The sequence below is a fragment of the Cyanistes caeruleus genome, chromosome 6 (genome assembly GCF_971803275.1).
Source record: "Cyanistes caeruleus chromosome 6, bCyaCae1.hap1.1, whole genome shotgun sequence".
Classification (NCBI taxonomy): domain Eukaryota; kingdom Metazoa; phylum Chordata; class Aves; order Passeriformes; family Paridae; genus Cyanistes; species Cyanistes caeruleus.
In genome coordinates, this window is record NC_141706.1 from 36,086,998 (window position 1) to 36,100,350 (window position 13,353).

Sequence of the window (13,353 nt, forward strand, 5' to 3'; positions counted from 1 at the left end):
GGTGCGGCGCGCGGGGGGCGGGGCGCAGCGCTGAAGAGAGCGGGGCGCGGGCGGCGCGGCAGCATCGCCCCGCCATGGCCCTGCGAGGGCCGCTCGCCCGCCTGCTCCGCGCCCAGCCACGCGCCCCTCTCCCGCCGCGCCGCCGGGCGCACTCCGTGGCGCTGGTGGGAGCCCCGCTCTCCAGGGGCCAGGTGGGCATCGCGGGGAACGCCGGGTGCTGCGGTCGCCCGGTTCCCCCGGCTCCCCCTCCTCGGCGGGGCTTGCGTACCTGGCTGTGGACAGCGCTGTCTGACGCGTTCCCCTCTCTTTGTCTCGTAGAAACGGCGGGGAGTGGACCACGGCCCCGCTACCCTCCGCGCCGCGGGGCTGGTGGAGCGGCTGGCCGGGCTCGGTGAGCACAGCGCGGCGGGCGGGGCGCGGCTGGCGGCGGGGGCTGCGGGGCTGCCCGCATCGCCCCCCTCCCCTCTCGGGGCAGCGTGACTCAGCCGCTCGCTGCGGGCGGGGGCAGACGGCTCCTGCCTCTAGTGACTCACGGAACGCACCGAGCCCCGGCGCCGGCGATGCCCGCAGCCTTGAGCGGTGTCGGCAGGGAGAGGCTTGTCGCATTCCGCACCGGGAGGAGCCGCACCGGGCCCTGCGGGGGTCCCCGGAACAAAGGGCGGCCGGTGGTCCCGGCTCCCCGGGCTCGGTGCGCTCCGGCCGCCCGGAGCAGCGGGACGCACCGCGAGCCGCCTGCGCTGGCACAGCGAGCGCGGCACCGGCACATGGAGCTTCTGCTGTTCCCGTGCTGAGTCCAGGGCAGCCGGGGAAGTGAGAGGCTGTTTAAATCGCTCTGTGCGCTCAGGGCATCCACACAAGTAACTGTGATCCTCCGGTTATCACGTGATGTGGGCTCTGCTTTTTTGTTTTATTTTGTTTTGGGGTTTTGTTTTTTGTTTTGTTTTTTTCGTTTGTGTTTTTATGTTTTCTTTCTGTGTTCGTTACCAGTTTGTTCCTAAAAGATTCGTATGCTTCCAGGTGATGAAGTTCAGAATCTTCTGGAGAAGTCCTCAGCTTTATGTATGAGGTCTTGTCTGAAGTCTTTGAAAACGCTTGCAAATACCACCCTGTGAATGGGCTTTTTCTGGTGTTTTTGTGCTAGCAAACCCATGCGATTAATTGTGATTCAGCTTCTCACATCTATTACTTCTACAAGCTGAGACTTGCAGAAAGCTGTACCACAGTTATTAGAAACAGGACACGAGGGATAGAAACTTGTAAAGCTGAACCGTATCTTGGAGAATCTTTAATCTAAAATGTTTAACTGAAAACGGTGATGGGGATGGATTGCAGGGCTGGACCTCAGAAAGAACCAATATCTGCTCCCTGGGTGGTTAGTGTCAGTGGAGTTTAGATGCATACAGAGATAATTGCCTAATAACCCTCTAGCAATTTTATTCTGAGTTGTAAGAACTCTTCAAAACAGAAGCAATTGTTCTGTGCAGCCCTGTAGGCTTATCCTGCATATCTTATTATTCACAAGCTGAGAAGTCCCAGTTGGCAGATAAATGAGTAGATACTCTTTTCCTCTCTTGTCTTGTGCAAAGTACAGACACTAGCCATCTTTGACAAAACTTGAATTCTAGTGAACATGATGCATAATCTCAACAAATGTAGGAGAGCATCTAAGAGAGGTTCTTTGTACTGGAATAATTACTGAGCCTAAAGTTTATTTGAAACTAACAAATTGCTAGGTTTGAAAGGAGGATGCTCTTTTAAATAAGACTGTAGGCAGCATATTATTTTGTATCAATAACAGAATTTTATACTGGAAGGCTTGGGGTTCTCTTTCAAGTGGTTCAGAGCTAATGTTTCCACTTTGTAAGAATTCTTTGAGGAAAACCCCAAACCCACAAAACCCAACAAAATTAAAAACTAGAAGAAAAAGCTCTCTCATTTGCCTGACACGCGCCCACTTCTATACGAGCTTGTGAAAGGTAGAAAGGGAGGAAAATTCAAGCCGTGTCTGGATTCCAGTATCAAAATGTTATGGGGATAGAAATGAAGCAAGCTAAACTAAATTTTAAAAATACTTTCACTGCTTAGTTTCTTATAGGTTGTTTACTCATTAATTGGTTGTGCGTATGGAGATGTTTTATTGCTGTTCCCTTACAATTTTTAGAGGCTCTGGGATTTCTTCCTTCTGCAGTTGCAATTTCCTGTTGCTGGCATGTTTTTCCACTGGGGTGGGGTTGGTTTATTTTTTAAGGTGGTGTTGATGTCTATTGCTGCTTAGATCTCTGTAGCCCTTTTAAGAACAGGTTCTGCTGTGAGGGCCCATCCTGAAACCATGACAGTCACCAACATGCACAGAGGAGTGGTGCAAAGACAATTTGCTTGAGGGGAGGGTGGTAGATGGAGGAGGATGCTGCCATGTAGCCTTTTGTACTGTACACATTTGTTCTTCATGGAAACTTAACAAATGATTGTTTCTATGTGTGGGCTGCTTATTTTTTTTCTTCCCTGGGATGCCAGGATAGCTTTGGCTGCAGTACTGTTGTAATACTGCCATTACTTGGAGTCCTGCAGTATGCTGAACTGGCAGTATAACTTTTAGCTGCTTTCTTTGTCTTTCTAACACTATGAATTTTCTGCTCATACTTTTAAGAAGGCCACAGTATGAATGGAGCCACAGTATGATTCTAATTATCAATTTGTATATTCCATTTATATGTTTTATAATAAGAGTTATTAATTTTCACAGGTTCTTGTTTGTTTTCCAGGAACAGGCAAATTATACTGCAGCAGACCAGGCTTCTGCTTTAAAAAAAAAAAAAATAACATTTGTCTGAGATACAGGGCTTCTTCATCTGTACTGGCTAGTTCTGAAGCATTTGTGACCACAGGGTCTGTGTATGTGGGTGCATATGGAAAGTGCTTGTTACATGCCTCCATTCCATGCTTGTATATGAAAGTATGAAATGTGGAATGATGCTTCCCAGTACAAGGGTGAGGCTGGATTCTGGGCCATCTAAAGAAGTACATAGGGGGGAAAGAGGCAGTATTAACAGTAACTCTGCATTAACAGTAACTCTGAAAATTGCCCTCACCATCTTTCAAGTAGAAGAAATTTTTGGTGATCAGACTCTTCTGTTTGCCTGAAATTTCGAAATTTATTTATTTCAAGTTTTGTTTTATTCATTTTACATTTGTAATTAAGGTTCGACTTGACCTGTATAAAATGAAGGTGCTCTGGAGGGTCCTCTAAAATGTAGCATTTAGATATAAGGTGCATGCATTGTGTTTGTTTTTTACTTTGAATATGAAGCAGGCACATGGCTTTTCACATGTTTGTCTGCCTTGTTAGATGACTTCTGTTGATAGTGCTCCAGGCATATCAGAAAGAGTGAGAACACAAAACTTTTGCACTTTTTGCATTGTTTTGCACTTTGCTTTCACTGGCTGGTGTATTTGGGAAGGGAATTTTATTGTTCCTTTGACCCTATCCTAATTTCTGTTCTTTCATAGTCCTATTGCAGTGTTACGAGCTTCTATTCCAATTTCTATTTTTGGGGGGGGGTTCCCTCCCTTGAAAGATTCTGTGACCATACCCACATGGTATAGTAACTTCTTGGCTGCCTCAAGTAATGACTGCCTGTGAACTGCTTGTTTATGCTTAGGCTGAAATCCGAGCAGAGCGCAGAGGCAGACCTTGTTCCTACTCTGTACCAGACTGTCATAGAGATGAATCTGAGCCACCAATTTGACTTTTATCCCTTTTTTTGAAGCAGAGAGAACACTGTTACCTCAAGGTGTACTTAGGAAGAGTTACTGTAGCCCAGGGGTCCATCTCCCAAGCCAAAAGCAGAGGGTGTGTTTAGCAGGAGTTAATTAAAATATAACTTACTCTGCCTGTGGGGATTTTTATTCACCTTGGTGATGTTTGGCTTTTGGCTTTGCTTCTTCTCCTATGGGAAATTAAAATATTATCACCTTAAAGGACATCTTGCCAAAGAAGTGAAAGTGCTACGTGAAAACAGAGACCCCCAACTCGTTGGTATGGGGGAGGAAAGGGTGCAAAGCACATAGGGCTGTGTATTGCCCTTACTGTAAACAGAAAAGGGTGCAATGTGTGGAAGCTTTCAGATTTTTGTTGGCTAGGAGTGGGGAAGATAGGTGGCAGATGCATAAGGTGCTGAAGGTGCAAAATATGGAGTTTTTTAAAGTGAGAATTTCTTAGACCTCTCCCGTTTGCTGCAGATTTGGCAGAGAATCTGATCAAATTTCAGTCCAGAGTTTTGCCTAGTCCTCTTACCTGAGGAAAGGCCTTACTCAGTTTTATTCTAAACAGATAGTTACTGTGTCTTACTGTTGCCTTTGAGGTGACTTAGAGCACCTGTGCTGCTGCTGGCATGGGAACAACTTTAGTGTACGATTTCTTCCCAAGTATTCATTCTTGTATGTTGACTGTTGTTGACTGATTGTTGAATTACATTTTTTTTTGGTCTTTATTTAGAACTTCATGCAGCTGGGTTACTGAGCTTAGTCAAGCTTGGATTTGGGTTACTGTAGAATCGATTAGCGAAGTTTGAATCCGAGTTGCTGGCTTGACCAGTTGGTGAACTGCAGAGACACGTGGCTTACACACAGAGTGGAACTACACTTGTCAGAGAGAATGAGCATCATATCGCCATTCTTCTGTTTGACTGGGAAAAAGTTCTCAGTAATAGGTTTCATGAGGTCAGTGTAGTGACTCAGAAAGAAGTAACCTCCTCTGAAAGGGGAGTGGAGCTGTTAATCCCTGTGTCTCTGGAGTCACACTACTGCTTTGCCCAAAACCATTGGACTCCTATTGACATCTGCTCCAGAAATAGCAATTCAACTCTGCTTCTTCACCAAGATAGCTCATATGGTTAGTATCACTCTTAATAAATCATGAGGCAGCTGCTTCTACATATCTCCTCTTTGTCCATCTAAATCTTCTTCAGTAAAGAGTTTAGAAGGAATATAAATAGTTTTTTAATTATGCACCAATGATGCATAAAAAAGTATAGGTGCTGGGATTCAGCAGATTTCAACTGGCAGGAGTTGCAGCTGCATTTTTGGGGAAATAATGTTCATCAGTCCTTTCAGTAAATGTGTTTAAAGAGTTGCCTATATCCCTGAATCATTTGATAAACTGTACTATTCTGCTTACCCTGTATTTGAAATAAGATTGGATTTACAAGTTAGAAACAAGATCTGTCAGGAATGGATTCTTGAATTTGATTTTAGCTTTGTTTTGCACTAGCTTTTATCTCAGTTGTTCCTCTTCAAAACTCAGTATTTTAAACTTATAAAGACATTAGTAGAGGCAGTCAAATATCTCTAATCTCTAGAATTCCAATAAAGTCTATATTTGTTATATAGATAACATCAAGATCTGGCTTTTTTTGAGTTAGTTTTCTGCTGTTGATAAAGTGGGAGACAAGCAAAATTCTAAATAACTGCTGGCATTTAAGCAGCATGTTGTTTAGTTAGATCTCTGCATTGTTGAGGTAAGAAATGCTGCTGTTCGTGTCTTTTTATTTCTGTTCACCTCGGGTGCTAGTACTGTCAAAGCTAAGTATTAATATGCTACGAACATTCTCAGGAACAAAAATCAGTTTGCATATAGCATAAGGAGGTCAGACTAACAGTAAATTCTTTTTTCCTACAAAGCAGAAATAGAAATGCTTTTTTTTATCCAGGAACACCCTCTCCCCTCCTTTTCCCCTGAAACAGAATGGGTAAATGGCAATCCTCTTTCCCTCAGACACAAGCATGCCCAAACACTTTAGTTTAATAATATCAGTACAACATACTTATGTAGTACTGCAACTTATTTCTGGAACTAGACTTCATTACCTGTTTTTATTTATACAGAGATAAAGATCCATGAGACTCTGCTATTCTTGTTTACCTCTCAAATGTGGATTAGCCATGATTGGTTACCTTCTAAGAGCAGTGGTTTGTCAAAAATCAAAGCACAGCCAAAGGGGCTGATTGTAACTGGCATTTGCAATGAGTCTTTGAAATTATGCCAGTTGTCAGAATGCATCAAGGGCAGGTGCTGCTCTACTCTGTGATGGAAGGCAGCCAGGAACTGGCTCTGATGACCTGGCAGGCAGAAGGAGCCCTGCTGGGGTTCTGGAGGAGAGCTGTTTTGAGGAGGCCTCCACTGAGGTTGTTTTTAGGTTGCTTCTTCCCAACAGACCTCATTGGCTGTCTTGTCTTGAGCAGGGGAGGCTAAGCTCCCCTGGGGGAGTGTGCATTACTGTGCTCAGCAGTTGTGGTTTATCCTTTTGAATGCTGTACCTTCGATATTTGCATGACTACAAGCAGCCCTGGAAGTCAGTGGAAAAATGCCAACACTAAAAATACAGAGTCAGGGCAGTCCTTGCAGTCAGTTGGTTCTGATACTCTTCCCTTCCCCATGCTGATGGAGTACACAATCTGCTTTGGAATGAAAACTTTGTGTCAGCCATCGATTTGATGTTTGTTTTTCCCTCTCCCATTTGGCTGGTGCATACTCGAGGTTGCACTCTATGAAATTGGCTTTAAAAGAATCTTTGTGAATTTGGGGTAAATGTCACTTGGTGCTTTAACTGTAATTGTTCTCCGTGTCAGTTTAAATACCTTTAAAAATAAAACTATGCTGGTGAAGATCAGGAAAACCTGAATTGATTATTTCTTCCTAGCCTTTAAATAAAGGGAGACTAGAGTCAAGGACCAATGAACAGAGCTCTTTGGGGTTTTGCATTTTTATTTTTTTTTATTTATAGTGATAGCCTTCATCTTAGATATTTTTATATTATAAAATTAGTTTTAATACATGATTTACCTGAATTTCTGCACCTATATAATTCTCTCTGGATTGGAGTACATTTAGATCACATCCTGGTTTATTTTTTAACTGTTAATTCTGTTGAAGGAGTGGAATTACTAGGGGAGGCACAAAGGGAGGTGTCAGAGGAAAAATTAGGTAATGAGTTGGGTTTTGATCTGTTTTAGACTACACATGATCTATTTTTTAGTTCTTATTTAGAACTTTAATCCCATATCTCATTGTGGACTCACAAGACCAAGATACCTGTGGCAGGTGTATGCTTATATGAGTATGGTATGGGGGACTGTTTTTGGATGAAAGGCGGAAATTTCTGTTAGAACACCACCTGCTGAAAAGCAGGGAATGAAGTACTGAAGTTAAACACAAGAAAACCCCATCAAACCCACAGAGCAACAACCCACCAGATCTTTCTTTTTTATATGAAGAAGTGGTCAGAAGTTAGTCTCTGGTTAAGAGGGAGGAAGATAATTTCAGTAATCTCTATTCTGCTCTCCCTTCCTCTCAAGTGTTACCTGCCTGGGTTAACGAATGTAGTAACAGTTTACTTCTGTAACAATCTAAAGCACAAGGTGCTTATTGTTGAGGAAATCCCTTTTGCTGTAATGATCCTCATTGCTGTAAGTGCCCCACTGTGTTCTTGCTGTCAGGAACTGTGTCTGGGTTAAGCTTATTTGAAGGGAATTAGAACACGTGCAGGGCTTGGTGGTGGTGGTGTGGCAGACGCAATAGCTGCACCCTTCTCTCTGATGCAAGCCACAGTGCAAATGTTTCCCAACACCTCAGACTGACGTTTTTGAAGACCTCTTAAGGTCGAGTGCATTTCATAAGAGATTAAAGTTATAAGCAGTTTTCAAAGGGAAATAAAGTGGCTGCTCGATTTGGGGTTGGAAAAATACATTTTGGCTCACTTTATGCAAGGGACATCTTGACTACAGACTTGACAGGGGAGCAGCTGGAATTGGGTTTGCTTGTTGCTTTTGTAGGAGATGAAGCTTTTAAAATATGTACAGGTACAGAGACTTTGTCTTAAACCAGACCTTTCAAAATTTCAAATAAAAGGACGGGAATTGCTCAGACAAGAACTTGCATTTTAGGGAGCAAAATTTTAGAGTTGACAGGTATCTGTTGAGCCATCAACTATGTATCCAGGGGATTTCTTCCAGCAGATACCTATTCAGTTTAAAGAGAAGTAGGTGCTGTGTAATGAACTTCTTAGCAAGAGGGTTATGATTAAATTAGGCTGCTGAAGTCTGTCTCTTGCAGTGGGAACCCTGTTAGCCTAATTTCCTATTCATGTAAAATGAAAGTATGCATTTTGTTTGTGTACTTGTAACACACACATCCTGGATAATTCTGGAGGGTTGAAACTGCCTTTATAAAAAAAAAAAGCTTCAGAATGCACTGGTCATAATGAATTGAATCATTTGTTTGCTGTTGTGTAACATTTTGACAATGTCTCTGAGAAAGGATTACAAAGTCCCCACCATAAGCCAATGGGTTTATACTGAAAAGGAGGATGGTAACTTCGTTTCATTCATGGGAAGTAAAATGTTAAGTTTGCCTACAAGCATGCTCATAATAGTCATTGCATCCCAAAAAGCCTTTCTGTGTGGTGGTTTAGTAAATGGCGCTATAATCTGAGAAAACATTTTGCAGGAGTGATGCTTTCATGTGAGCAGCTTTATACAACATAGTATGAAAGAAGGTCTAGTAACTGTGGGATTTCCAGATTCCTTTGACAGTAGTTCATCCAGAAGAGGATTTCTTTTTCCCATTAATTTAGGTTTTGGGTTTTTTTTAATGTCCAGTTCACAAATACCCAGTGTAAACCAGCAGTGTTGTGAGATCAGTTCTGTCCCATGTTCCTTGTGCTTTTGTTCCAATTCCCGTTTGCTGCCTTGCAGAGCTGTTATATTCATTATGTGAATGTGCCATGGGGCAATGTCAGCAAACAGCCTGGGTTTGGAAAGCTGAATCTTCTACTATCAGTTTGCTGCTTCTGTTGCTGGTGCAATTTCCTAGTAGAGGAGGATTGGGGGGAGGCTTTCCCTGCTGCTGCTGCCCACATGTTTTCCAATTAAATGCCACCTGACATGAGCTGCCTGTTTTTACAGAAGAAAATTCTCTAAATCTCTGCAGGGAAATTACTGTAGCAGCTGCTGGCTACTGTGTGTATTTCCCTTATGGTAGAAAGTGAACTTCAGACTTGTCATACAGCTTGCTAAAAGACATCTTATGTCCCAGTTATAAGCATCACTGAGTTGGGCATGAGTAATACATTAATAGCTTATTTGAAAAGGCATGCAGAAAACTCTGTTTTCTCAAGTCTATACTTAATTTGTTGGGGTTTCTTTGTTTGGTGGTTTGTTTTGGGTTTTTTTATGTAGGTTTGTGGAGGGTTTTTTATTTGGGTTTTTTTTGTATATTTTTATTGTTGGGGTTTTTTTTATTATTTTAAGTCTAAGGCTCCTAAGTAGGAAAAATGAGGATTTGTGATGCAAGTAAAGTTCTGGCTGTGCAGATAAATGACGGCTGTCCATCCCCTGGTCTGCAGGTTGAATGCCTGTGTGATCTTTCCCTAACCTGTTCTGGTCAAAAGAAATTAACCTGGGAATGATCTACTGTGCAAACTATTTTGAGGTAATTTATTAATTTTTTGTCTGAAATGTGCCCCAGGCACCTCTGTTGATGACAGAGGGGGGGCATTGAACCACTGAGGATTGCACTCCTAAGCTGTAGGTGCTGCCTCTCCATGCATGCTGCTCGTTCATTCTGACAGGACTTTTGTGCATATGCACATGTCAGTTATGTAACTATGCTGTGTGTTCCTACTCAGATGGACACCTTTATCTCCCTTCTATCTCTTTCAAGCTTCTGGAACAGAAATAGATTATTCAGGCCTGCTTTTTTTTTCTCCTCCATTCAAAAAGGGATGTCTGCTTGAGCCAGACTGTTGGTGGAGCTGACTTGTATATATTTGGTTGTTATAAATTTCCTGCACTGTTGAGAATTGACTAATGAATCAAACATAATATATTTTTCATTTGAAAGTAATTTCTGTAAGGGCTTGAAAGTGTGAACAAAAGACTTTTGATCACATTTAATTTCATATTCTTTAGTTACTAGCAAAATGTCTGTACTGTTTATTCCTTAATATGTTTCAATTTAAATGAACTTTAATCCTGGCTAGACCTGATCTGCTTCACTGGCAAATGGTGTAGATGCTGTGCTTGCTAATGAATGTAAGGAAGCTGGCTTTCCTATCTGCCCATAGCTTTTTTCTACCTTTCAGAACTTCAACCTACTGCCTTTTAAAAGGCTCCATATATTCATGTTAACTTTCATGTTGCATTTAAATATTTAATTCATGTAAACATGATTTAAAAAGCTGTTTTGTTTATAAGTATTAGTATAGTGTCCCAGCTACCAAAGAAAGTGGATGTTGCTTGGTAAGGTAGATTATAAAATCTTTCATTAATGGCCAAATAACAGCAAAATCCCCCAGATTGCACAGCAGTACAGCATGTCTATCCATTGAGCAATTTCTCTGCAAAAATTATGTAGTTGAGAGAGCTTTGATTGAAGAAATAAACTTAAATTTATGTACAAGCAGGCAGATGAAATGGAAAACAATTCAGGTCTTTAAGTTTTAGACTAATAGCTGAGATTCTAGATAGAAACTATGTGAAATTATTAAAATATTGGATATATTAAACTGTTTTTCTTCAGTACCATTAAGACAAATGTGCATGTTGATTTCTCTAGTACCTGGTTATTTGAAAAACTGTGTGTACACAAGCACATACACTTCCCACACTTCGGGATACATGGCATATCTGAGTACTGTGAATTTCTTTCTCTGTGCACCAAGTTTCCCTTTGCCCGAAGGTCATTTAATTGCAGTTTTCAAAACACTAGGCACCATTAAAAGAAATAATTGTAAAAGAAGTTTGAGTATTGTATTAGCGTGTACTTCTGAGATTAATTGTATCTTAAGCAGATAGCCTTTGGATAGCTGGCTGAAAACATTCCTTATCACCTTGGGAAACCAGAGCTGTCCTCTGCAAGCACAAAAAAACAGTGGGCTTGGAGACAAGGGATGCACAAAGCTGGGAAAAGAAAACTGCTACAAGGTTCATGAGCCCTATCTGAACTTTAGAATATGGTAACAAAAACTGAAGGCATCTATTGTCTTTAACAGACATTAGGCTTTTCTATAAAACTAATTAGAGGGAATTATAAGTACCATGTGCTCAAAAGAAGTGGACAAGATTGCAGAACTCTGGACCACAAAAGTGTTAAGGTATATAAACCTGATGTGATCCTAAGAAACAAATGTGGGTGTTTTTGTTCAGAAGCTGAACCAAGTCTTTTTGCCCTGCCATGGGAATTTGGAGGTGGACAGGGTAAAGCAGAAATCATTAAACACTTGCTGCTTCTCCAAGCACACTTGCTTGAATCTCCCAAGTGTGGCCTGCCTTGAGCACAGCTTGGAGAATTTTAACGGATTCCTTCAAGGAATGATGGCATGGTTGGATCTTCTTTTTATACTGGTCTGAAGGTATTTCTTTCTCATTGAATTAAAGGAAGTTGTTTTTCATCCTTTAATGGGTAAAAATACTGCCATGTGCTTGTATGTCCTGTAGGAAAGAGCAAAACCTAAATTGTCCTTGCTTCCATTACGCTGTGTAATGTGTTGTCCTCCAGTGTGTAACTCACTGCCCATGGCTCCCAGCTGCAGATTCGTTTCACACACATGTCAGAGGTATTAGATCAAAGGCATTATTCCCTTGTACAAGAGCATCTCTAAGAGGTCTTGATAAACCCATTGAAGTCTTACTTCCAAAACTTGTCTCCCTGGCACGCTCAAGTACTTTCATCAGTCTTTGAAATACTGACATGTGTAGCAGTATGCATACGTGGCAGAAGTAGCCTTTCAGGATGACACAAATTAAAAAAAAAAAAAAATGAACTTTTAACATTTACTGAACATCTTGGAACTCACAACATTTTTCTACTTCTGCACAACACCAAAATAAACAGAGGGTAGAAAATGTAGTGGTCAGAAGTTGGCACATTCAAATCTGAACAAAATGGGCTCAAAATTCCAGAACTTTCATCTTGTTGCTTAATTAGGTATTGTCTACAGGAGGGGAAAAAAGCAGTTGGGTACCTGTGTTGCCTTCTGAAAAGCAGGGAGTGTCATGTCATGGTCCTGCTTACTGCTTTAAGTCACTGCAGAGAATGTGTTTTCTCAGAGTTGCTAAGACATTTATTCAATCCTTCCTCGAGCAGCTATGCTCAGCTGACATGCTCATTTGCAAATACCCCAACATCTGCCCACTGAGGGCCCTGCTATAAAATGTATGCTTGCCCATTTCCCAGCACCAAATCTACACAAGCGACTCACTAACTTTCCTTTGTTCATTTCACCAGTCAAAATTCTTTTAAAATATAAAGAAGTCATGTGTTTTCTCAACTATACTTTTATGCAATATCCACAGAGCAAATTCCCAGAGCCAATTTCCTAGACATTAGACTAATGGCTTAGTGGAAATTAAGCAGGAACACAGAACCCAAGTAGGCTGTTTCTTCATATTGACCTGCCTTAAATTTTTCAAATTGCTCCATTAAGCACAGCATGGCTAAAGGCAAAATGTCAAGCCCTGGCCTGGATGCTTTGAACTGCAAACAGACTAGTGATTCTGAGGAACATGGCTGGTATTCAGGGTGGTCTTATTAAGCCACTGTTGATGTAGCTGTAAATACCTTGGGGCCCTTACTGCCCTCATCAGAGCCTGCAGTGAGAGGCCTGTGTCAAACAGAGTCTCTGAGAGGAAAGGCTGAGTTTTACACCCAGAATGTTCTCAGGGTCAACAGCCAATCAAGCTGTAACTAGCGATGAAAGGTTCTCTTAAGAGTTTTGGGATCCAAGTCCCAGAATTAAAATGCCTTCTGTAATATCTTATGTTGGGGAAAATGGATAGGATCTCCTAACAAAGTGAATCCTCCGTGGAGTTGCCTGGAAGTACTGTAACAAAATAATATTATTTGTTACTTGGCACTTTTGTGCCTGGATTTTTGGGAGCCTTGAGAATGTAAAATAACTGTAGGTATAGTTAATGAAATGTCTAGTCCTCAGCATCTTTGAGCAATTGAGCTTATTTGAGGCTGCATAAAATCTGTCTAAATGGGAAAGAAGATGGCAATGCAGAGTATAATTTTTCATGTTAGAATTTATAGTTAAATAATTTTTTTAAGATATAAACTTTTTCTAAGTTACTTTTTATGATTGGTATAGCTCATTGCTAAACTAAAGCTGTCTTAAGCTGATAACATTGTCTTAAACTTTTTAATTTGTAATGCTGTGAGAGTTTGCATCCTGTGCAAATAGTCAAATGGATCCATTCCTTTCTTGTTCCTTTTATACTCGCCCAAATGGTTTTGAGCATTTCCCTGGGAAGGTATTTAAATAAGTCACTTTCTTCTTTTGTTGCTGTGTTCCC

The 13,353-nt window shown here is 41.4% G+C and overlaps 1 protein-coding gene across 2 annotated transcripts in view; it reads left to right on the forward strand.

Moving 5' to 3' along the window:
• The window catches only part of ARG2 (arginase 2), a 20,922-nt gene continuing 7,569 nt past the window's right edge, over window positions 1–13,353 (forward strand). Inside the window, exons 1-2 of one of the 2 annotated variants that reach the window (XM_086895909.1) lie at window positions 1–191; window positions 319–391. In XM_086895909.1, the coding sequence (XP_086752035.1) occupies window positions 75–191; window positions 319–391 (190 nt within the window). In that variant the 5' untranslated portion in view covers window positions 1–74. Of the gene's footprint in view, window positions 192–318; window positions 392–10,931; window positions 10,981–13,353 lie in introns of those variants that run through there. The other variant, XM_086895911.1, reaches the window with a different exon arrangement.